At 41.1% G+C, this 26,246-nt stretch overlaps 1 protein-coding gene across 2 annotated transcripts in view; it reads left to right on the top strand.

Annotated features, from left to right (window-relative positions):
• Nucleotides 1–26,246, top strand: part of TMEM123 (transmembrane protein 123) — a 33,073-nt gene that overhangs the window by 662 nt on the left and 6,165 nt on the right. The window contains exons 2-5 of one of the 2 annotated variants that reach the window (XM_048844000.2): nt 9,352–9,414; nt 13,733–13,762; nt 20,923–21,069; nt 23,703–23,856. In XM_048844000.2, the coding sequence (XP_048699957.2) occupies nt 9,352–9,414; nt 13,733–13,762; nt 20,923–21,069; nt 23,703–23,856 (394 nt within the window). The remainder of the gene's footprint in view (nt 1–9,351; nt 9,415–13,732; nt 13,763–20,922; nt 21,070–23,702; nt 23,857–26,246) is intronic. The other variant, XM_048844010.2, reaches the window with a different exon arrangement.

The raw sequence follows: 26,246 nt of genomic DNA, 5'->3' as shown, positions 1-26,246 counted from the left end.
GTACTGAGGTCCCAGTTAAAACGGTCTTGTAATTCCGAAGCCTGGGATAGCCTGGAGAGATGTAAATCCAGCTTTCATTAGAGTCCCGGGAGCCTCTGGTCATGCAGGCTTATAAAAGCATGTTTTCATACCACACGGATACTAATGGGGTGTTAGTCTCTAACTAGAGCAGTCATCATCTTAGTTTGTTTTGCACACTGGGGCTTTTTAAGATAAGGGATCAAATACAGGTATAGCAGAAGTGCGTTGTGCCTTTCAAAGACACTTGCAAAAGATGCTTTTCACCATTCTAGGATGATCTAATCTAAGGCGTAGATGGCTACTTTATGTCAAAATCACACTTTGCAATCAGTATTACAGTTTTACAGTGTGCAGAAAGATTTATGATCTGCATTTACTGAGTGATGGTATCATATTTATTGGCTCAGTTGTGCACATCTTATCCACTCTGTAAGTGAAGACATGCTAAGCTATGTCCAAATAGAAGTTTTACTCCCTTAGGGAGGGAGGGAATGGACCAGGTTTGCCTTTACCCTCAGGCAATGCCCACTTCAGATGGATTAGCTAAAGTACAAAAAGAAAAGGAGTACTAGTGGCACCTTAGAGACTAACCAATTTATTTGAGCATAAGCTTTCGTGAACTACAGCTCACTTCATCGGAATGCATCCGATGAAGTGAGCTGTAGCTCACGAAAGCTTATGCTCAAATAAATTGAGCTTATGCTCTCAATCCATAACTCTGATTCCTCTAAAGGAGACCTCCAACAAAGCGGGAGACAAGATTTGACATTTTTGATACTGCTAAAGTGAAAAAACAAGTGGAACCCCTTCCCTTTCTTTCCTTAAAAAAAATTCCCATAAACCTTCTTGTATATTGCAAGAAAGCAGAAAAGGAAACAACTCCCCTGGATTTTGTTTTCTTGTTCAGCTTTGAATTCCACTATCCCCTTTTCCCTTCAACAAAGAAAAATACTAATTTATGTGGACACAAAATAGGGAGAGAAGATACTCATATAGGAGATCAGTACAATCAAAACCATAGCTGACAGAAGCAACTGGAACAATGGAACAAGGTGCCTAGATCAAGGTCCTTCTAGTGAACTATCCTAGGGGCCTACACTAGATGTCAGAGAAAGGAGAGGAGGGAGCCATAATATTCCTGGCTGGTTGTGTAGTATAGTGTCATAAATTTGGGGAGGGAGGAAATAGTTTTCCCGATCCCAGCTGAAGATCAGCAAATGCCCTAAGGCGGTGCTACATTTATGGCAAGACTGGTATCTGCTGCTCTTTCTGCAGTTGTGGGATTACTCTTCTATGTAAGGAAGGGCCCTTTTTTGTCTTGCACTGGTCTGGTGCTTATAATAATGTTTCCTTCAAGTGGCTGATCCCTGCAAGTATACAGATTGCTGCCGTCTCACATCAGATGAGTTCTTTAACTCAAGTTGTGAAAGCACCAGATTCAGTCCACACTGATAATAACCCTCTGAAAACACTTACCATAAGGATGGCTGTAAAAAGCTAGACAGATAGAATCCCAGAAAATTACTTTCAAGGAGTCCCACACAAACACAACAATTTTGTTTAAATAAGTAACCAAAATAATCCGCAAAAAAGCAACCTGACATCAGAAACTAAAGTGAAATATCACTTGGTCTAGCAATCCTGAATTGTTTCTCGTCTTACAGATACACAGTCAGTTAAAAAAAACAAACCAAAAAAAAAAACCGAGGAGTACTTGTGGCACCTTAGAGACTAACTAACAAATTTATTTGGGCATAAAACTTATGCTCAGATAAATTTGTTAGTCTCTAAGGTGCCACAAGTACTCCTCGGTGTGTTTTTTGTTTTGTTTTGCTGATACAGACTAACATGGCTACCACTCTGAAACAGTTAGTAAAAGTTTTTACACTGAGTTTACTTTGGTGAAACTGCAATGAAAAATAGAATTAAAAAAGCAGGTGGAGGAATATGACAGGCTTTCAAGTCTCCATTTCAGTAGAAAACAACTCTCCCTTGGATAAAAAATGCTCTTCTGAAGGAACATATGCCGTATCCTGTCTATTGTCTTTTTTTAATGCATTATGACCCTGTCATACAATGAAACACTGCAGGAGGTTCTGTTTTACCTAAGGAACAGCATGATTTGTCTTTGTAAACCAATATAAAACCCTGGTAAGCAAGCTGACTGGCAAATATTGGTTGAATGTTGAAAGAAGATAGTTCTGTTTTTATTATCTGTATTTTCCATGAACTGTAAAGTAGCATTTTCTTTTTTGAGAAATGTGATATTTATGAGCTGTGCTTAACTGACTGTGTAGAAAAATAAGCTATTAGCGCCTGATCCAAAGACATTGGAAAGATTCAGATGACTTCAGTGGGCTTTGGATCAGGCCGTTACTATGATATAGTGATGAAATTACAAGTTCTATTCCAAGACGAGTAACATAAAGGAACACTGTCAATGTAAAGACCGTTTTTTATATTACGTAATTTTAAAACATTGTCAGTTGCTAATAGAGTACCCCTTAAATATTATGTTCTGACTTTTTAAAAATCTAAATTCTGTTCAAAAATGTTGTGCGGGTTTTTCTGCTTTCCTGTTGATGTTTGTCTATTTCAGGAAGGATGAAAATGATTGACTAGTTGACAGTACACTGGAAAGTGTGAAACTGACAGTACTCAAAATGCTGTCAAATACACAAAGTAAATGGGCCATGAGAAAATAGAGAGAAATAGGTTTTCAGACAGAATTGTGATTTCAAGTTGATCGTGTTTTTTTAATCTGCTACTAAGTTATGAATATGCGTCAAATATTTAAGGGGAAAACTTTATTAGAAAATTATGGTTTAAAAATAAAAAAAAATCAATTTATGAATGTGTAAAATCCCAGAGATTCAGAGTTATGGTTGCATTTAAAAATAAAAAAGTGGAAATGCAGAGTTAAGTTATATCAGACAAAATTCTGCTCTGTGTTTGAGTCCTCATCCGCCCTACATCCAAAGATAGATAACTGAACATTGACACATTATAAACGTTCAACATTGGCAAAACCAGCCACATACCCCTACTGTACAATGCTATGCTTGACATATGCACATGTGCACTTGCTTGTGAGTTGCTGGTACCAAGCCCTGTGATTGCTCCTGTGATCATGGATTCTCAACTTGGGAGCTTAGGGCCCCAGAGTGGTCACAGCCACCTTCCCTTTCTTTATCTCTAGATGGGAATGAGAAAGAGTGTCCCTGTCCCCAGTGTTTTTATACCTAAGAGTGGCCATACTGAGTCGGACCAATGGTCCATCTAGCCCAGTATCTTGTCTTCTGAAAGTGGCTAGTGCCAGGTGCTTCAGAGGGAATGAACACAGCAGTGCAATTACCTCATGATCCATCCCCTGTTATCCACTCCCAGCTTCTGGCAAACAGAGGCTAGGGACACCCAGAGCATGGGGTTGCACCCCTGACCATCTTGACTTAAAAGCCATTGATGGACCTATCCTCCATGAACTTGTCTATTTCTTTTTTGAACACTGTTATAGTTTTGGCCTTCACAACATTCCTTGGCAACAAGTTCCACAGGTTGACTGTGTGTTGTGTGAAGAAGTACTTCCTTTAGTTTGTTTTAAACCTGTTGCCTATTAATTTCATTGGGTGTCCTCTGGTTCTTGTGTTAGGTGAAGGAGTGAATAACACTTCATTACTCACTTTCTCCACACCAGTCAAGATTTTATAGACTTCTTTCATATTCCCCCTTAGTCGTCTTTTTTCCAAGCTGAAAAGTCCCAGTCTTTTAAATCTTTTTTCATACAGAAGCTGTTCCATTCCCCTAATCATTTTTTTGTCCTTCTCTGTACTTTTTCCAATTCTAATATATCTTTTTTTCTGTTGTAACATGGTGTCACAGTATCAGAAATTGTTCTGGTTAAACTTTGGAGTACCAGGGTCCTTGCATTCTGAGTTATGTTGGTAGAAGTTGAGTGACTCAGGGCTGAATCTAGCCTATTTTGTCATTGTCTCCTACCAGTTGCTTCAGTTTTGGTAAAGTTAGATTGGGATTCTGATGAAAACTAACTTCATCCTCACTACCCATAATGTGAGATTATATATAGCACCAGCTCTATGCAACACTTGGATTACTCCTACAGACTCCTACAGGATCATGCCCTGATCCTGCAAATGCTTCCACATATGCTTAACTTTAAGCGCAGGAGTAATCCTTCAGTCATCATTTCAATCATAACTTCAATCACAAAGTGCTGGTGAGTGATCTGCAGAGGAAAAGAGTCTATTATAGCCCCAACTGCAGAGCTTTAGCACACTCTCAGTTTGAGTGGCCGTCACAGTTTAGGATCAGGGCCTTCTTTAATATGCAGAATAAAACACATTGTAAATTTTTCTCCTCTTCGTTTTATGCAAGTGACAGAACTGTGCATATCTCAGACATTTTTGGCCCAGTGAAGCAATTCCGTTGCATTTTGTCTGTCTGTCTACCAGAGCCTGTGGTACAGTAGAACCTCAGAGTTGCAAACATCTCAGTAATGAAGGTTGTTCATAACTCAGAAATGTTTGTAACTCTGAAAAAATGGTATGGTTATTCTTTCAAAAGTTTAAAATTGAACATTGACTTAATGCGGCTTTGAAACTTTACTATGCAGAAGAAAAATGCTGCTTTTATCTGTCTTAATTTAAAAGAAACAAGCAAAGAAACTGTTTCCTTACCTGTCAAATCTTTTTTTAAACTTTTCCTTTATTTTTTAGTAGTTTATGTTTAACACAGTACTGTACTGTACTTGCTGTGTGCTGTTGTGTACTTCTGGTTCCCAATGAGGCGTGTGGTTGATTGCTTGGTCAGTTCGAAACTCTGGTGGTGTAACTCGAAGATTCTACTGTATAAGGGAGGAATGTTGGGGTTACAGAGAGTCCCTGAAATAGAGGGGGATGGCAGGTTGAGATACAGGGAGGTTGTGGCGGGGATGGAAGAATGCAAGGAGCCAGGTGTGTGCTGTGAGCTTAGCCTACAGAAGCAACAAAGTGCACAACTCTCTAGTTATGCATAGGTTTAACACACATGAAGGTTTCCACTTTCTATATATACGCTATCACACTCAATTTCATCGATACACTCATAGAAATAGCCGTTGGAAATTACTCGGAGAGCCTTTCCACATAAAATTGGAACAACTGACTGATTCTCTGTGTATGAAAGTTTTTGTTTCTGGTCTATCCAAGTTAGCTTGTGTCAGAGATTTGAAACTGCATGTGGTATAGACTACAAGTGTTTTCAGGAGATGGGAATAAATCATCGTGACAGACACTATCTTAGATCCCCACAGGAAACATTCTTTCGTTCAGGCTAGGCCAGCTTGATGCAGCTGATCCACTTCAGCAGAGCAGACCACAAACAGTCATGTTTCAAGATATATCTACAGATGACACTAGCAAAGGGAAACAGCAGAGTGACTGATAAAATAGCTGGTAGATCAGATAATGAATACACTTTTAATAGAATTAAAAGTAGGTCATTCAAAAAGCAGATGATTGAACTTGCATATAAAATGTCATCACTAGAACTTATAAATTGTGGTTATTACATTAGCAGAGATACAACTATTGCAATAAATTAACTTTTAACAGAATTAAAATCCATTCTTTGGACTGTCAGGGAAACTGAAGCTTGACCCTGCTGGCCTCTCTCAGACAAACTCCCCACCCCCTTACACTCTGAGTAAGAACTCCAGGATTGGGTCCTTTCTAGGGGAAAAAAATTTAACTCTGCTCCTATGCTGCTGTTCACGTAACCAGTCTGGGAAATTTCACTGTTGTTGTAAATAAGTATTCTACCCACTACATCAGTCCCATCATAATATCAAAGTGCCTTGCTACCCTGCACTTTGAATGGGTACCTTAGGTTTAAAATATAGTTGGAACTAGTTCACCTCACTGATTTGCAAGCCTGATCATTCTGAGATCTTTACTGGGAAGTAAGAATGGAGATTTCATTATTACTAAGCCTGTATTGTATTTCTGAAGTGGATTACAGGACATTGATGTATATTTTATGGTGTATTGTCACATATAATCAGAACTAAACTATCCTTGTCAGAGTAATAAACGGTATGTTTTGCCATGCAGGATCACTGATCTCCTCAATTGTCCTTGTTTTCTTGCTAAGTCACAAAAATCAGTAACCACCAGAAGTCTCCTAATCACTTGTGCAAATTTAGCATTTTCTATTGTGTGCATGTTTGTTTTCTCTCACCTCTTTTCTCTTAACAGTTGTATGTAGCCCATGTGCTAGCACTAGGCTGACCCTGCTGCAGAGAGCAGGCTCAGAAAAGTTAAAATGAATCAATGAAAGCTGTGAAGTTAAAGTGAATTAAACTCTTGTGTGGGTGCTCTGATTCAGAAATGGTTTTAGCTCGCTATAGCTTAATCCTCTTTAGGATTTAATTTATGCTCATTAACTTCACAGCTCTAGTTGATTTGTCTTAACTTTCCTGAGCAGTTGGTTTCTTAACTTTGATGGAATTAGTCATTGAACAGAACTGGTTAAATAAACTGAAATGAAGAAAATATTCTCTCTGCACTTGTAGACGAGGCTACTGCAGTCAAAAGCTGGTTTAGCACATCAACAGATCCTGGTTTCAGGTGCTTAGCCAGTGACTTCCACCAATTCAGTGGTCTGACTTCCTTTAAAACTTGGCAGCAAAAGTGTACAGTATATTCCCAATTATCTGAGTCGCATGGGGAACATGGGTTTCATTTGACTAACTGGGAGTTTAGATAATTGAGAGGGCAGGAGCCATGCTGCCGCCAGGGACTCATTGTCCTGCTCCTCCTCGCAATCCTGGATAGGGGTCTCTGCTCTATTATCCGAAAACCCATGTTATCTGTATCCCTTCCTGGTCCCCCAGCATGAGAGACATGCTATAGAGAGTATGTCTCTCATGCTGGGGGACCAGGAAGGGGTTCAGATAATGCAGAGGTTTGGATAATAGGGTTCTGGATAAACAGAAGTGTACTGTGCTGCTTAATATTCTTTTTTATTTAATTAAATAATTTGAATAGATTGTAATAAATGTAACCCTTAACATAAGTTGTTAACTTGAAGATAATTTTAAATAAATATTTTTTAAATAAACCTATATTTAATTTAAATTTAAAAAATCCAAATTAAATAACATTCTTCGCTTGCTTGGTTTTTTTGTGTTTGTTTCTAGAGCATTGATTTTTATCCACCCTAATGGGTGGTATATGTGCAGCACCACTCCACACAGCATTTTGACTCAGAGGCACACTCCAAAATCAGTTCCTCCCCTGTTTCCTTGCTGCTGTAACTTGTTACTGGCCAACAAGGAGGTTGTGTAGCCAAGGCTTTGCCCTTTTCCTTGCTCTTCCCAACCACTTCCTTCCCAGCTACTCTAGTTACAGCGGCTCTCCCAGGTCCCCGTTCCAGGCAGGCCACATAGTGTGGTGTTGGTGATTCTCACTCCCACGCATGGGCGTGTAACCCATGTCAGAACATAGTACCAAGGTGGCACAGGTTAATCATTCAGAAGTCAAGAAATTCCACAAGTGAGCATGCATGCTCACCCATTTTTCGGGCCCCCAGTACAGGGCCTGTGATAGTGAGGGGTGGCTTCACTAGTGTCAGTGGAATTGCACAAGTGTAAAATCATTGTAGCCAAAAGAAGAATCAGGCCCTGTATGTTTAATTATTAATGATCACACACTATTTCTCAAATGCAGTAGGCTAGACAGTACAGTACAGTAATTAATATCACTTTTCTGAGTATTAGATACCCGTGTCGCATTTCTGTAGCATTGTTTATTGCTCTATATGTGCCAAACAGGATGCCTGGAAGTCAGTCTTATAAAAATTACACAGTAAACTGTGTGTGCATGTGTGCTTGCTTATGTGTAATTTGCTTAATCTGTTTTTAAACCTTAACACACTAATTGCCTGTGTGCAGCTGTTACAGAATCACTTGGAAGGGAGAGGTTTAGAGCAGAGATTCCAAACCTTAGGAACATCAGGACCGTTTAAGGGGGATATGCTTGGTTCTTTGTCCTGCTCCTGCCACCTCTAGCCCTCCCTCCCCCCAGGCAGCTCTTTACAGTATTCTCTCTCACTGCAATCATTATGGAAGGAGGTGGAGGGCAGTGGTTATGTAGCACCAGCAACATGAGAGAAGAGAGAAAGAACATGTGGTAGCCACAGCTTCAGAGATCCTTAAATGAGGAGAGGGACACAGCCCAAAACTGGTGGCGGGAAAGAGAGGGAAGGAACAGCCCCAAACATAGGTGGGGAGTAACAGCCCCATTAAGACATAAGGACTGGAGAGGGGACACACCAAAATGGGAGCTGGAGGGACCACGGGAAAGAGCATGTAGAGAGCGGGAGACCTGAAAAGACAGAAGGGATAAACAGAGAGAGTTGGGAGAGAGGAAGTGAAAAACTGAAAGAATAGGACTGTCTTTTTGTTCTGTGTTTAGCGCCTAGCACAGTGGGCTCCTAGATGCTAGAGTAATACAAACAATAAATAAATTTAAAAAATGGGACTAAGAAAGTAAGGAGAAAATGGAGACGTAAGGCCAAATCTGCATCAGAAAAGGTTTGCACCGCTACCACAGCAAACCTTTCCAATGTAGACGAAGCTTCTGATGGCCAAAAAGTGATAAACTACTGTATACCAGTTCTCTGAGCAAAATAAACCCTACTTGCAAAAATACTTTTATGCCAGTATCACTGTTTACACTAGGGCTTTTGCCAATATAGAAGTTTCATTAGAAATTGTACCCCTAACTGACATTACTATTTTGACTGTAGACTTTGCCTAAATCAAATGCAGGAGAGGAGAGAATGTGATGGGGGCCATGAGAGAAAACAAAACCAAAATATTCAGAACCAAAACTAGGAAAAAAAACAAAACAGGGAAAAATCCAAAATGCAAAAATGTAAACCCAGGCAGTCAGAACGTGGCCACATGCAGCAGCTGTGACAGAGCATGAAGTGAAGGGGGAAAGGGAGAAAAAAGAGGCAATTAGTAAAAAGGCAGGTGAGCAGGACTCCAACCCATGAAGGACAGGGATCACTGGACTTAAGGAAAGTGGCCCTGATCCTGCTGGAAGGGAAATCAATGGCAAAATTGCAATAGGACAAGACCCACCCTTTGTGTGACTGTGCTTTCTGCCCTGACCCCAGTCGTGGCCTGCAGTTGGATGTCATGAAGAAAAGATGTGCATGCCCTTGGGACTTGCTCATTCAATTGCAGTACATTATGGTTGCGCAGAAGTGGCTTGTTTTTAATGCTAGAAGAGTTCATTCTTTCACTATTTTCTTTTTTCTTTGAAGAGACTACAAATACATCCATTCCTACCACAATCGCACAATCCACTTCAAATACTTCAGAATGTGGTAAGTGTCTGATAACCCTTTTCCTGCTGGTACTATATAGGCAAGCACCAAAAAATACCCAAACAGAAAAATTAGACAACACTCCATAGACCGCGATTGAAACAGTGCATTTTATGGGGGTATTAACATTTTTGCAATGGGATGGCACAACTAAGAGACCTCCCAAGATAGATTTTTATTTTATTGGTAAAATTAAAGGTGACACCATTCTAGGTAACTTGCTGGCCACAAGCCATGAGCTCCCCAATGCCATAGGAAGAGAAGAATCAAGAAAACAAAATCTAAAGCTCCTTGATTAGTTTTCTTCTTGGTCGTTCTGAACTTTAGCAAACACACTCCATTTTAGTGCAGTAGAACAGTGAATAGGCTGTCTTGCAAGCAGTGGATATTTGTTTGAATTTTCCTACTCTGTAGTAGCCTGTGAATGTAACCAACAGGTGGGAATCCACGTGTCATGGGGCAGGGAAAGAGAGAGAAATTTCTGTTAGGATGAGGCTCCAGGGTAGATGCGCCATGGAAACGTGCGCTGTCTCCATGGAGCCTATATCACAAAACACTGCCGTTCAAACAAGATATTGGCAGTAGGAGCGAGCAACTCTGTTAAAGATATACCACCAGCTTCCGTATCCCATTCCTTGGGGAAAGAGCCTTCATACTTGGAGGCCCCCAAATCCTTATTTATAATAAAGTTATTCAGACTTTAATGCTTTATCGTTAGAGGGAGCAAGAGGCTTCATATTGCCAGGTGTATTATGGTAAAATAAGTCAATGTGTATAATTAATGGGTGGGAGCTGTAGACATAGAACCTTATACAGACTAACACGGCTACTACTCTGAAACTTGTAAAACTATGCTTCCCTACCCTAGACCCCTGCCCCATCCTTAGCAGAGCTGAAGGTATGAATTTTCTATGCAATTTTTAATCTGCTACTGAAACAAATTATCCATCTCATTTGATCTGCAACATTCCAGCCTTGGGTTGTTGCAGCGTGACATTATTAAAAGAGAACAAATCGTGGCAAGAGAACTGAGAAACTCAAAAGTCGTTTCTTGTGGGAGCTTGGCACAGACATGTTTCACCATGTCAGTAAAAGGTTGGTTGAAAGCTAGCACATCATACCACTTTCCACTGTGTGTTGAAGAAGCATTAGAAAATAATCTGTTGTCATGGCCCTCTGAAATTTTACACTTGAAAGAGGGAAGAGAAGGAAGTCTAGTTTCTTCTACTCTATGTCTATTTTTGTCACTTATTTGCTTTAATATCACAAGTAGATTACTACTTATTTATTATTTGGATTGTGGTAGCATGTAGGGGCCTCAGTCATGGACTAGGACCCCTTTGTGAGCTAGGTGCTGTACCAACATGGAAGAAAAAAACAGTCTCTGCCTCAAGGAGCTCTGTAAATCAAGGAGTTGTTATATCTTTGTTAAGAGCTACTTCTAAATCAGTTAACAAGTTCCAAGTACTCCTATTTCTGTGGATCTTGGTGATTACCAAGTAGCCCTGAGACCTGCAGCAATCAGGGAGGTGAGCAGTGGGCTGTGAACATTCTCACTTGGCTCATTACTAGAAATTCCTGTTGGGTCTTGAATATTGTCCTGAAGAATGTGGTGATTCATACAGATAAAACTCCATCTGCACTCTCCATAGCTGTTAGCATTTTGACTTAGGGATTCAGTAGTGGGTACAAAAAAAGAGAGAACAGAACATAATTTTACCAAAGCCTGGTAGCCTTGGGTAGTGGTGGAAATGGTGCATGTTTTAATTTCATTGTTTGCAGAATCCCTACTCAGGCATGCAAGCATAGGCATGAATGAAAGGGGAAACAGAGAGATTAGTATCTTACAGGTATCCTGTCTGCAACAGAGCTTGACATCACATATGAAACCATTGTCAAATGTGGATTGTGTTCACACTCTAGATGGTTCTTAAATCCAGGTTTCCTGCAGAGGTACTAGCTTTATTATTATTTGTATTGTGGTAGCAAGTAAAGTAAAGGCCAAAGTCCTATTGTGCTAGGCACTGTACAAACCTAACAAAAAGACCATTTCTGCTCAAACAGTTTACAATCTAGGTAAGCTTTAAGAGCTTGTCTCCACTTACCAGAGGATCGATGCATGACTGGGGGTCGATTTATCTGGTCTAGTGAAGACGCACTAAATCAATTGCTGATCACTCTCCCGTCAACTCCGGTACTCCACCGGAATGAGAAACATAAGGTAAATCGTCAGGAGAGTTTCTCCCATCAACCCAGCACAGTGTAGATGCCGCAAAAGGTTGACCTAATCTACATCAACTCCAGCTATGTTATTCACGTAGCTGGAGTTGCGTAACTTAGGTCAGCTGAGCCCTGTAGTGTAGACCTGCCCTAACACACACACACACACACCCCGTTTGAAACAGATTCGTAGATTTTAAGGACAGAAGGGACCACTGTCATCCTCTGGTCTGACCTCCTGCATAACAGAATTTCCCTGAATTAATTAGTGATTCAACTCCAAATCTTGTCATTTAGTTTTTTGTTAGAATAAGTTTTTTACAGTGTTGAAAAATTTTTCTACTTGCTAGCAGTGAATAGAAGAATCCTGTTTCCTTGAGAGAAAATAGGACTGGTTTTATTTTAAGAGGCAATCACAGTGATAATTATTAAACATGTCATACTGTGGTGCTTAAAATTATGGATGCATCTGGATGTATCACTAGATCTTTACACACTTGTGGTGAGTCGGAATATGCACTAAAAATTAGTATTCAGAATTGATACCTTCTTTATTCACCCTAAATATTTGACTGAAAGTGTCCAATATATCTTTAAATGCAGGTAACCTGTCATGCTTATGAATTGTGATTCATCTTTTAAAAATAAAACAAAATCATATGACATTTAATTGCATTATTAGTTGTTTTCCCTTTTTAAGTAATAAATATGAAATAATGCAATCTAGGTATGTTTATCATTATGCATATCAGAGTACAGCTGGACTTTTAGGGGAAAATGAACAGGCAAAGTAGAAAGATAAAAGGACAGATGTTTTTCTTCTGTTGCTCTCTGATGTTCTTTCATCTTGGATTGGTTGGTAAAATACTACGGGTAAGATTTTTTTTTTTTTTTTCCAAAACACAAAAGAAGAGTTGGGTGCCCAGCTCAGATTGACTTTCACTAATTCCCTTTTGTGCCTCTGAAAAGCTCACCGTTCACGTCTGGAAATGATTGAAACTAAATAAACTGCAAGAGGCTGGCGTATAAAAATATACCTCTTTTCTGCAAAGAAAAGGCTTACTGTGTCACTGAGCACTATCGTCTTGGTACAATGAGAAAAAACGTTCAGAATGGGACCGAGAGTGCAAACGTGCCAAGGGACTTTATCAAAATCCCTTTGAATAAGAGCACAGACATTTTTGGGGGGTGACTCAAGGTTTGTGTATTGTGGTTCAGTGTGTCTGCTCATGGCCTAGGAACCACATCTGTATAATCCTCTATATATATATATATATATATATATATATATATAGGCCATGAGCAGACACACTGAACCACATATATATATTACTACACATTATTCAATTTGGCATGTTTGGAAGTGATGGACTTTTAAAAAATAAAAGCCTATGACTCCTGTTTTGTTTTATCTTTTGGAGTAGGAGAGCAGTTAGCACTGCTGTATGATAGAACTCTATATGTCTGAAGATCTTCCTAGGAGGATGTCTGAAACCTTCCTGTAACAAGGAGCCAGTTAGGAGACACTGCTCCAGTTCAGCCCCAGAATTCAGTAAAGAACATGTCGTTCATTTGAAAAGAAGCTACATGGCTCCTTCAAAGAAAGACAATCTGCATTGCCAGCCAGCGTCGTCTTTGCTCTCCCCGTGGTTGGGGTTCAAGAGTACAGCCTGCACATCGTATAGGAGACATAGCCAGAGTGGAGTTGTTGGGGTGGCACGTGTTGGGGAGAGGTTTATTTGTGGGTATTGAAGAAAAATCAGCATCTGTGGGGTGATCCAAAGCCCATTGGAATCAGTGGGAGTCCTTCTGTTGATACAGTGAGCTTTGGATCAGGACATTAGGACACACCAACAGCTCCAATTTCTGTTAATGGGACTTGCACAAAGACATCAAGTGTAGATTATAAACCAGTGTTTCACCATGTATTAATTATGTGGCAGAAGGAGCTGCAGCCAGGCACTCTGCCATCTGCAAGTCAAAACAAGATGTAAGCAATAGGTAACTGAGGTTTTGTAATGCATTTTAATGCCAAAAAAACCTTGATTTTTACGTCTAAGCATACTTGGATTTATTGGTATTTTTTTCTTCCTTTTAGATAAAAATGTCACTCTCACAACTATTTCAGGTGAGTTAAATTTCTAAATTGTGTGATAACCCTTTTTAATTACGCTTTAAGCTTTTAATGGTGCAGTCAAGTTCTTAATCATTACTAATTTTGCTGTTGTTAAAAAAAATCCTACAGTTGATCTGGTTGGAGTTCATATATTATGCCCTTTAAATTACGTATAAATAGTGCTATGATTTTCTATTTTTGTTTATATAATATTTGATTGGTTGAACCACTTACTGTTTTGGATTAATCTGTGAAATACAGTTTATTGCATATGACCCTGATTCCATGACAGGATTCATTATCTTACAGGTGAAAGAGCATATGGTATTGCTAGAATGGCTGCAAGTTGAGCACGCTATTGTCTAGATTGGTCTCTAGCTTCTATACGTACCTCCTTCAGTTGCTCATGATTTTCTCAAACAAATTTCTTGTGTGTGAGTGGGGGAACACTGAATAGAAACAGCTGAGTTATTTTTGAGTTTTTAATGGGGAAAAAACCTTACGTGCTTCTCCCTATATGTTCTGATGAAACATTTTGTACAGTGATTACTCAAACGACTGGAGCTACAAAGTTCAGGGTTGCTCTCTTTTGTATCTTTGGAGCTCACTGAAACCAAGGAATAAGCCAAGTTTCAAGAAAGCGGTTGAATAATTTTAAAAATTAACATTAGAGATTTCTTGCATTTTAGAATTTAGCTGCATGTGCTCGAATTTGCTTTGTGTTAATCTGCATATAGAATTCTAGTTTATATACTATAGAGTATTATTTAACAGATATGTAAAGAGAGACCATATTTTAAGGAGTATGGGCATATGCATAAGAGAACAGAGTTACAGTTAGGTTTCAACTTTACCATTTCATGAAATTCGGTGTTTGATTTATCAACCTGAGCGTTGTAGCGGTGACCCAAGATGGTTGTATGGAATATATGTTAATTTTGTCTTTTTCATGACTGAATAACTGCCATAATTAATATTTCCATTTCTGTTTTCTCTGTGGTGAAAAGTACAGTGAACATCGTATAGAAAAGTACAGTGAACATTAGTATAAGAAATCCATCCTTTATATTGTTGTATTTTTTATTCCAAATGACTTCAGAACACTTTTAAAACACAAGAATCACTTCACCCACCACTGAAATTCAGACACCTATGGGGTGAGACATCACCGTTATTTATTGTTGCATAGGAACACTAGGTCATGAGCTGAAGAATATTGTAGCCAGTTATACCTTTTCGGGGAATTTAGGCAAAATTTAGGTAGCTGCATTGAAGACTATTGCCCCATGTCGCTCCTCAGTGACCACAGTTGGACACATCTCATTTACAAGGCAGCATCTTCAGAAGCACTGCGTCCCCATCACTGGGTTAGGGCATTGGGTCTGTACTGATTCAGAGGGAAGGGTTACCTTGCTTATAGCCATACTGAATTTGTTGCAGGCTATTATGCGTAAGCACTATTGGCTCATGCCTAGGAACTCCAGCTTCAGTGGCATTTGTGCACTCTAGACTGATGATATGAAGGCAGGTGTAGTTGTTACCAGGGGATAATTTGCTCTGCAGACCATCTATTACTGGTAATGATGGGCTCTTGTTTGACTCTGGATTTTGACTCGAGATCTACATTAAATTGAGGCTCTGTGACAGATTGCCTGTATAGCCCCAGGCAAGTCAATTTCCAACCAGTGCCTTGGTTTCACATCTGTAAAATTGGGACAGTGCAACTTCTGTACCATACATGTTATGAGAATAAATTCACAGTATCATTCAGATACTATGGTGATGGAAGCCATGTAAGCACCTGGAGGCAGTGTCATGTAGTGGAGAGAGCACTGGACTAGGATTCTGGAGACCTGGGATCTGTTCCTGGCTCTGCCACTGGCCTGCTGGATGATCTTGAGAAAATCACTTCCCCGTCCCGTGCCTCAGTTTCCCCATCTGAAAAATGGGGATAATGATATTGCCTTCATTTGTAAAGTGCTTTGGGATTTGATGATGAAAAGTGCTATATAAGAGCTGGGTAAGAACCGAGCTCAACTGTCAGAGCCCAGGGTGTAATGTGGTGAGGAGAAAGGGCATGTCCAGGACATGGGTGACAATCCAGTGAATGCACGTTTGTGTGGTCACCAGTTGTTTTAATCATGCTACCACCCAGTAACTGTGGCTCTGTCAAGTGTGTTTAAGACCTTCTCTTCAAAGACAATGCCAGCAAAGCCAGCTCCAGCAAAGCCAGCTGGTGACCAAAAAGTCTTGAGGGTCCCAAAGGTATCTATCTCTAGCATACACTGGCAACAGTGGTCCTGGCCAGTCCACCTACCAGCAGTATGAGCCTCATCCCAGTTTACTCCACTGTACTGATTATAAGGAACAAAACTCAGCAACCTTTCTGGTAGCTCAGCACTACATTTTGTCAACGCTTGTACCCTCCCCTGCAAGTTCAAGCCCTAAGTGAAATCTTAAATACCACCGATGGTAAGGGCTGTTTTGATATTTACAGATGATTATGCCATTTGGAGGGTTTGCATATCATTTTTAAAATGTGTTCTGTATTTTACTTAATGTGTTTTACACATGCTTCAGAGAGGAGCTGAATTTCCTAATTGCTACAAGGTAAGCACATGAATGGAACAGCGCCAGATATTTAATCTGAATGAATGTTGCCTTTGAACTGCACATGAGGGATATTATGTGCCATCTCGTAATATCAAAGGAGAGTGATAAATAAGATGCATTATGGGGATGGTGTAGTGTTCTCTACCATATATTTTCTAACGTTTTGACAAGTCCAGTTTTAACTTTCTCAAGGAGTAAGGTTTCTACCACTTCCCTTTTAAAGTTTATTTCACAGTCTGGTAGATCTGTACTGCAGCCTCTCGTTTCTTTTTCTTGTTCTCAGCTGCATTTGAAGCAGTGCTACTCAATCTTTGGGAGAACTTCATTCCTAAAATCAAAATGTGGCTTCTCAAGTTTTAAATAAAACTTCTCTGTAAGAACAACATTCTGTAAGAGGCTATATGGTGCTGAACAAGGAATGGAAACTGGGTGCCAGTTTATGTGTGTAACTAAAATGAAACCAGTTTATTTTTCTTCATTAACTTTATTGTTAGTCAATTCAAGAAAATATTAGTATTACTGTAAAATTGAATAATCTAAAATATTAATCCAGATAAGTATAAATGTTTCATTTTATCTGGATGAACCTTAGATGCTATATGGTTATATAAATAATGCAAAAGTAGCCAGCTATGAATAGAACTTTGCATATAGTAATTTGGGAAGAAAAGTGGAAAACTCTTTTGACCAATATTATCTGTTTGGGGAAATGTTAGTTATATAATGTTTTAGTGTTTTACTAATGTTAGTGCTTTATTTTAGGAATGACCTTTTCTCAAGATTTTTCTGCTCTTCTACTTCAGTATTCAGGATTTCATTATATCAGATATAGCATATTACTCTCCTCTATTTTTATATGTTTCCCTATGGTATTTTTATTCTGAACACGTCACTGTCACTTTCTTAAGAGTGAGAGTGTTTGGTGAAAGTGAAATTAAAGTTAGAGAGAGCACGTGTCAGTCAGAACTTGTGAAACAGCGTTCTATTCTTTGTTTGAAGTTCCACAAGACCATCCGTTTCTGAGGAGACAGTATAAATAGCTGTTCTTTATGCAGTATTACTTTAGTTTAATTTTCACCATAACAGGGAAGACCATAAGGAATCCTGGGTCTAATATATGTCCAATAGCTATTCTTTTGTGCTGTAGTTTCAGAAGTGATACAAAAAACAAGTCTTGTGGATAGGGGGAAGAGGCAGATATGGTATCTCTTGACTTTAGTAAGACTTTTGATACTGTCTCACATGACCTTCTCATAAACAAACCAAGAAGATGCAACCTAGATGGAGCTACTATAAGGTGGGTGCATAACTGGTTGGAAAACCATTCCCAGAGAGTAGTTATCAGTGGTTCACAGTCAAGCTGGAAGGGCATATGAAATGGGGTTCTGCGGGGATCAGTTCTGGGTTTGATTCAGTTCAATATCTTCATGAATGTTTTAGATAATGGCATAGAGAGTACACTTATAAAGTTTGCAGATGATACCAAGCTGGGAGGGATTGTAAGTGCTTTGGAGGATAGGATCAACATTCAAAATGATCTGGACAAACTGGAGAAGTGGTCTGAAGTAAATAGGATGAAATTCAATAAGGACAAATGCAAAGTACTCCGCTTAGAAAGGGACAATCAGTTGCACACATACAAAATGGGAAATGACTGCCTAGGAAGGAGTACTGCGGAAAGGGATCTGGGGGTCATTGTGGCTCACAAGCTAAATATTAGTCAACAGTGTATCACTTTTGCAAAAAAGCAAAGATCATTCTGGGATGTATTAGCAGGAGTGTTGTAAGCAAGACACAAGAAGTAATTATTCCGCTCTACTCTGTGCTGATTAGGCCTCAACTGGAGTATTGTGTCCGGTTCTGGGTGCCATATTTTGGGAAAGATGTAGACAAATTGGAGAGTCCAGAGAAGAGCAACAAAAATGATTAAAGGTCTAGAAAACATGATGTATGAGGGAAGATAGAAAAAATTGGGGAACATGATAACAGTTATCAAGTAAATAAAAAGTTGTTGCAAGGAGGAGGGAGAAAAATTGTTCTCTTTAACCTCTGAGGAGAGGACAAAAAGCAATGGTCTTAAATTACAGCCAGGGCGGTTTAGGTTGGACATTAGGAAAAAGTTTCTGACTGTTAGGATAGTTAAGCACTGGAATAAATTGCCTAGGGAGGTTGTGGAATCTCCATCATTGAAGATTTTAAAGAGTAGATCAGAAAAAAACCTGTCAGGGATGATCTAGATCAGTGGTTCTCAACCCGTGGCCCACTTACGGCCCAGTCAGCACACAACTGCAGTCAATGTGATGTCATCAGAGCTGAAAAGAGGTAGGGCATGAGGGGCACCTGCCCCATGTGCAGAGCTAGCGGAGAGGGTGTAAAAATGGGGTGATGCAGTATCAGGCCCAGTGGCATCAGCCCCCCCATCCTGGCAGGATTGGGCACAGCAGCATTAGCAGGAGGCCAGGGTAATCAGCTCCCCCACACGCTGCAGGATCACGGGTTCAGTGACACCGGCTGGAGTAGGCTCCCCAGCCCTAGGACAGCAGCAGCTGGCAGGCTGCATGGCTGAGCTACCTGCTGCCGAGGTAGGAGACCAGTGGTCACGGGGGTGTAGGGAGTAGAGTGTGGAAAGCAGGGAGGAGGATGCAGGGGGCTAGGATCACGGGGGGGGGGGGTGCAGCTGGGTCCTTGGGGCAGACTCTAGGTGTAGGACTGGTGGACTGGCAACAGTCCCTGGATGGGAGGGTTGAGAGCTGAGGGGCAGTCTTTGGGGAGGCTTGGGGGGAGTTCCTGGGAGGGAGACGTGATGCTGGAGGGAGCAGTCCCTATGAGGAGGGGCGTTTTGCCCTGGACAGGGCACCCTGGCTCTGCAGGAAAGGCATGTGTGCCAGCCCAGCGTTGGTAGGGTCTGGATGCTGGGGTTGGGTGATGGGTGAGGGCAGCCCCTGGGTGGAGGGGGGGCTGAGTATATGGAGGAGAGTCCCTGGCTGTAGGGTGCCCGACACCAGCCAGGGTTCCCCATCTTTGCAAACAGGCTCTGCAACCGTGCTCTCTGGGCGCTCAGTGCAGCCCCGCTGCCAGAACCCCACAGAAGTGAGGGTGGTAATATACCATGGAATGCCACCCTTACAAATTAAAATTAATTAATTTTAACAGTTAATGTTTTGACTCATTTTGCTGATTTAAAATGCTCTTGGTAGACGTTTGCCAGTGTTGAAATGAAAGCTATATATCGATTTGAATCGTATTGCTCTCATATAGCAAATATTAAACCTTTTTTTTTTTTTAATGGTAGCTGTACAGACAGTATATATATTGTGTGGCTGCGGCCCACATAACACAGAGAGCTTCATATGGGACCCACAATGGTAAATAGGTTGAGAACCATTGCTCTAGATAATACTTAGTCCTGCCATGAGTGAGGGGGACTGGACTAGATGACCTCTCAAGGTCCCTTCCAGTCCTATGATTCTAGGATTAATTAAGATTTGTCATGTTGAAAACTCTAAAAGATCTCAGTCCTGCAATCAGTCACGCAGAGCCCTGATTCAGGAAAGCACGTAAGCACCTGCGTAACTTCCGCAGGAAAGCATGTGCTGAAGGGCTTTCCTGATTGGGGTTACTTTCCTAAATTGAGGTCATAATTAGGAGTAGGGTTGGGCACAGAAATCTCTTGATATAAATAGGGTTTGACACACCACTTCAAGAGGAACTTATGAATTTAGGAATAATCACTGAAGCCTGTTGGAGTTTTGCCATAGACTTTAATTGGAACAATGTAAATATACTGGTATTTTATAGCAAAATTGTTTTTCAAAGCCAGATTCCTATCGCATTTAGATCAGTGTAAATCCAAATTAATTCTGTTGAATTCAGCAGAGTCACTGAAATACACTTGTGAAATTGATCAGAATTTTTCCTATTTTTTTGGGTTGGGGGGGCCTTACAACCATAATATTCTTATTTACAATATTCTCACCTAATGGACATGAGCAGAATTGAATTCACAAGCACTTTGGAATTCAGATGTTAAAGGGACACAGATGAAAGTGAACAATTGTTGCTAACAATTTGCAGAAGTCAAACCCACCTCTCTTCCTACTACCTCCAAACCACTGTTATGGCTCTGAGCTCAAGTTAAGAAAAAGAAAAAGCAGGATGAAGAAATGCATCATGTGTAATGAACTCCCAAATGTGGGCTCTAGCTAGGCACAAGACAGAGCAGATTACACAGCAGAGGACCCTGTCACCCACTTCTGGAGGTCAGCACTGGGGACTAGCAGTTTAGGAAGTGCATGTGGGTAGATGGCCTCTGAAACCCAATAACAATGTGCTGGAGCATAGGTGCCTGCGGGAGCAGAACAATACCCAAAGCGATTAACGTGATCCCTCCTTTCTGAAGGGATAATCTGCCATTTTGTAAGGGAGCAAAAATAGCTATTTTTTGACATAGGGAATCTTTCAAAATAGTGTTAATCAAAAGCTGCGATTTCATTCACAATTAGCATAATCTTTTTAAATATAATTTTCCATGTGATATCATTATTGTACACTGTTTATAGGTTCTACCAAAACAATCACCACCCAGACAACCACCACCCAGACAACTACATCAACCACCATCTCGAAACCCACAACAACCATACAATCAACAGCCAGTGTCACAGTGACCACTTCCAAGACTATGTCTCCTTCCAGCTCCGTAACAGGTATATACTATAGACTGCTGCCTGTTTCCCACAGTATGCTAACTTACATTCTTCTGTTATCTACATCACTCTGCCGTCTTGAAAGCTTGCTCTAAGTATCTCCAGTTACTTTAGCATTAGGAAAAGGCCATTTGACCCAATGTGCATTTGAAGTTTTTAAATGGCACAACCTGTTGGTGAATTCATATTCAGGAAATAAACATGCCAGACTTACAGTTAATTGTAGTTTTATCTGATTGGGCATTTTAGACATGTTTTTCCATTGTTTACGAACTGTAGCATTCAAAATTTCCTTAAAAGAATGAAGAATCTACTGAGTTATTGGTGTAAATCTTGAGTAACTCCACAGAAAGATTTACACAGGTATAATTGAGGTCAGATTCTGACCTGTCAACACTTAAATAAGAAGGAAGTTTTGTTAGGATGACTTAAGAACTTAGGACTCTGAGTCAGTTTTGAAAATGTTACCTGGGACTTTGAAATGGGCATCCCACTCCTTGAAGACATTTTGAAAATCCAATCCTCAAGCTAAAGTAAGGACAGTGTACTTAAAGGTTAATGTAAGATTTGACTGTTTTGGTTTTTTTTTGTTGAGGTATTAGGGGGTGGAATTATATCTCATATACTGTGTTAGTGGTGACTCAATATTTTGAGTTCAGAGGCACTTGTGTTTTACAAGAACAGTTAACTAATATGATGGCTTGATTGTTCATGCTGGATTAGATCGTTTATACTGACCTACCAGCAGGGTACTTTTTTAGCAGCTGTTTATCAGACCTTCATATGACCAAAATATATCCTTTCTCTACTGCTATGAAAATTGAAATTGAAATCAACAAAAACATTAGTACAAACATAGTAAGTAACAACTATGCATTGGAAAGGTGACACACATAAGTCTCTCTTATCTCTAGCTTCTAGTATTCTTTGTTGATACCAGCTAAGCCAGTCACACTTGTTGAGTTCAATTAGTTGATGACTTACAACCTCCAGATGCTGGAGAAGAATTTCCAAGAATTATCTCTGTGCCAATAACAGGGAAAAGCTGTAATGACAACACCATCTTACCATCTGACAACAGTTATACAGTTACCATTCTGTTAGTGTGCTGGCAGTGAAGCCAAGAAAGGCTCTACTTGTTTGCTAAAAAGAAGGGCCATTCTCTCTCATAAATGAGAGCCATGTTGGGTGAAAGCCTGTTATAGAAGATAGCAGGAACTCCGCAGGAGGCTAAAGAACTCAGTTTCTGTATTTCTGTCATTCCTTCAGTTCTGTTTTATCTAAAGGCAATAATTCAGTTTGGGAGAGGATTTCATCAATAGTGCCAAATCTAAATTTCCAGTTGAACTCAACTAATATTCCAAATAACCTGTTTTCGCCCAATACAGCTCCTATGCATAACAGTTCCACTTAGGAAGTATAGGCCCTAATGAGCTTATTTAATACCACATACCTGGATGGGTTATTGGTGGCAGGGGTTGAATTTGGGACTGCTAGATCTAAACACATGAGCCTCTACTCCCTGAGCTGAAAGACCTAGCTCTGTTAGCCAAGACTGTGACAGACTCATGAACCCTTATGTGTGGCCAGGCACCAGTAGAGGGGGACAGTGTGCCACACTGAGTGAGTTACACTTTATATGAGTACACGTTGTCAAATGTGAACATAAAGCTGTCAGTGTCAATGTTTCCTAGCAGGCAGCTGCTGACCCAAACCACTTTCACCATTGTCACATTGACACTTATAAGCAGATCAATGTGCTTCAAGTTAGGTGAAGTCTTTTAACATGGGAAGTGCCTGTTAACCTCAGCAAGTGCCATCACACATTTGGTTGGCCACATCAGCTTAAATTGCATCTTTTGATTGGGATGTTCGATTGGTTAAACCACTCTGGGATTGGAATCTGCCTGGGCGAAGGTGTGGGGTGGGTTACCCAGGTGCATGATCTCTGGGACAGGAATCTGTCATAGGTGGATGGTGATTGTGCAGTTTTCTGTTGGGACGAATAGCTGTATCTACAGGTGGGAAACCCAGTTTTCCTAACCCACTGAGTTAGGAGTTAAGGCTGAGTCTTGATTCAGGTAGACTAGTAATTTTTAAGGAAAAGTGTATGGTAAGAATATATCATAGCTCAAGAATCTATGGAAATGAATATTCAATTATGATTGATCAGTTTGTGTTTGCTGTTCCAAAATTCCAGCCTTCCTGTAGATCTCTGGAAAGCACCAACCTTGAAGAGAGTTTGTCGTGCTTTCCACTCCATGCCTGGCAAGCTCCACTGACTGGGGCAGAAAGAGGTGTTGAGGTAGAGGGAGTTGCCTGCCAATTGGACTCTTGCCAGCCCCTTTGCAAGTGTATAAGGGAGCAGAGTGGCTCCTAGTGCCATCCTCCTCACTCACTGTGTGTGCTGAAGCTGGCCAGAATCTGGCACTTAAGAATGTGGCTCTGGGTTCCAGTGGAGTTGGTTGATATTTTACCAGCAGCACAGTATAAAGTCGTCACCTGAGGTCCTGAGATGATGTTATGATTGGGCAGAGGGTATATAAGAACCTAGACAGAGAGAACTGGAGTCACAGTACATTACAGCAAAAGTTACAAGCGTCATAAAAACTTTCTTTTTGTTTTCTTCTTAGCCACGCCAAAATCTGCAGCTGTGCTATCCAGAACCTCCAGATTTGATGTGGGCAGTTTTTTCGGTGGCATTGTGCTGACACTTGGAATGCTAGCCATTCTCTATGTTGGGTGTAAAACATATCACTCGAGAAGAGGTGTTCAGTACAGAACCATGTAAGTTTTTTGGAGGTGTGTTCCCCTGTTAATTTGTTGGTTTCTTGTTGGAAATGAAGAGAAGAAAATGCTCTACTTTCTTGTTCAATGCAGATTTTTTTTAAAAAGGCAGGCCAGTATCTCAGCCGCTTAGAGCCTTCATCAGTTTCACCTCAACTGATCCTCATTTATTCATGGGGCCTATTTTTTATTAGGGATTTTCTTGCTTAGATTTTACGCTACTTGTTTGTACAGTGTCAAGCACAATCACCATTATGCTAGGCACTGCAATAATACAAATAATCATTCTAATCTGTTCTATAAATTCCTTTCTTACTCCCCTGCCCTTTAGCTAATCTAAATTCATTCATTCTGGTTTTTTGTTGTCCTTATTTATGTCCCTGAAAGTTCTGACGGATTCTAATCTTGTTCCCGTTTCCTTCTCCATTTCCACTATAGGGTTAGGGTTGGGTTTTTTTGGGGGTGGAGGGGTTACCCCTAAGATACTTCTTTTGAGAAGTTCCTCAGAAAGATATATTGATCATCTCTTGTTCTCTGCATTCTTCTTTTGTGTAGTGCTATTACGCTGTAATTGTGCTGCCTTTTAGAACCTCCAGCCCTCTTCCAGAATTTTGCATGTTAATATTTACTAGAATTCTTCACTGCTGAATATTTCTTCCATGAACTCTGATGCCTGAAGAATTCTCTCTCTCACCAACACCCTTTTCTCTCCCTCACACCCGCACACTCACCAGTCCTATCATTTCTTCGTATTATGCGTATAGCTACTCTTCCTCTACTTTCCTCTCTATCCCTCCTGTACTTATTGCAACCTATCTGTGGTGACATTCCCACTAGCTGAATGTTCAATAAATAATCATTTGTCAACACTTTTATTTCTTCTTCCTAGTTTCTCATTCCTTTCCATCTGCATATAGACGCTTTTGACGGTATTTTTTCTTATTCTTCGTTTTCTGTAGTAGAGTATTTCTATCTTCTATGTTCTCCTGGATGTATTGGATGCACATGCCAGATTCTTGGAATTAAATGACTATCCCTCTTTCCCCCTTACAGTCTACCATAATTTACAGACTGGCTAACAAGCCAGTTTTGAATCCAGGGTTTGTTACCCCACCTGCTTAAGCAGAGACTGTCTAAATCAGTCATCTGTCATCACAGAAAGCATTCCAATGATCTATAGCCAACATTTACAAACTTACGCCTAACTTTGGGCACTCGTGTTTGAAAATGTTGAAATGAACCTCAAATCCTCCCCTCTACAATATAGGCACATCCACTGGTTTGTCTCCTATCTTATTCTTGGCTCTCCAAGAGATCACATGTATTGAGTCTGCCTTCAGGTCTCTTCCCAAATCCCTGAAGTCAAATAACTTGGTCTTTTGTTTGTCTTACCTAACACTCCCTTCGCTTGTTCCTATATGGGTTAGAGTTAGTGGAAATGGCCCTATCATTTTCCAGGTTTCTCATCACATGCATTATCAGATCATAGAATCATAGGCTTGGAAGGGACCTTGAGAGGTCATCTAGTCCAGTCCCCTGCACACATGGCAGGACTAAGTATTAGGATCCTTCATCCTGGTACCTGTTTCTTTATATGGGTCACATCTTGGGCTGGGTTCCTTGCTGTAGAGCAGGGGTGGGCAAACTACAGCCCATGGGCTGGATCCGGCCCCTAGGGGCTTTGGATCCGGCCTGCGGGATTGCCACCGCTGTCATACCACGCCACTCCAGGAAGCAGTTTTTCCCTGCAGCCCCTGAGGGTGGGGCTGGGGGAGCACAGAGCTCCGCACACTGCTCTTGCCTGTGGGTACCTCCCCCAAAGCTCCCATTGGCCAGGAACAGGTTACCGCGGCCAGTGGGAGCTTCGCAGGAGGTATCAATGGGTGAGGGAAACATGCAGAGCCCTCTGCGCCCCCCCCCCAGGGGCCGCGCAGGGACGTGGTGCCCGCCACTTCCCGGAGTGGCGTGGCGCAGGGCCAGGGCAGGCAGGGAGCCTGCCCTGGCCCCAGTGCGTGCTGCTGCCACCCCGGAGCCGCTCTAGGTAAGCAGTGCCGGGCCGGAGCCTGAACCCCTCCTGCACCCCGCACCCCAACTCCCTGCCCTGAGCCCCCTGCCACATCCCATACCCCTCCTTCACCCCAACCCCCTGACCTGAGCCCCCTCCTGCACTCCACATCCCTCCTGCACCCTAACCCCCTTTCCTGAGCCCCCTCATAAACCCCGCAACCCTCCTCTGCCCCAACCCCTTGCCCTGAGCCCCTTCCTGCACACCGCACCCCCGCACTCCACCCCCGCACCCCAAGCCCCTGCCCTGGCCCTGAAAGCAATTTCCCCTCCCAGATGTGGCCCTCAGGCCAAAAAGTTTGCCCTCCCCTGCTGTAGAGTCACTA

Source organism: Caretta caretta, chromosome 1 (genome assembly GCF_965140235.1).
Source record: "Caretta caretta isolate rCarCar2 chromosome 1, rCarCar1.hap1, whole genome shotgun sequence".
Classification (NCBI taxonomy): domain Eukaryota; kingdom Metazoa; phylum Chordata; order Testudines; family Cheloniidae; genus Caretta; species Caretta caretta.
Note: the sequence above shows the minus strand (reverse complement) of the source record. Positions and strands in the feature narration are given on the sequence as shown.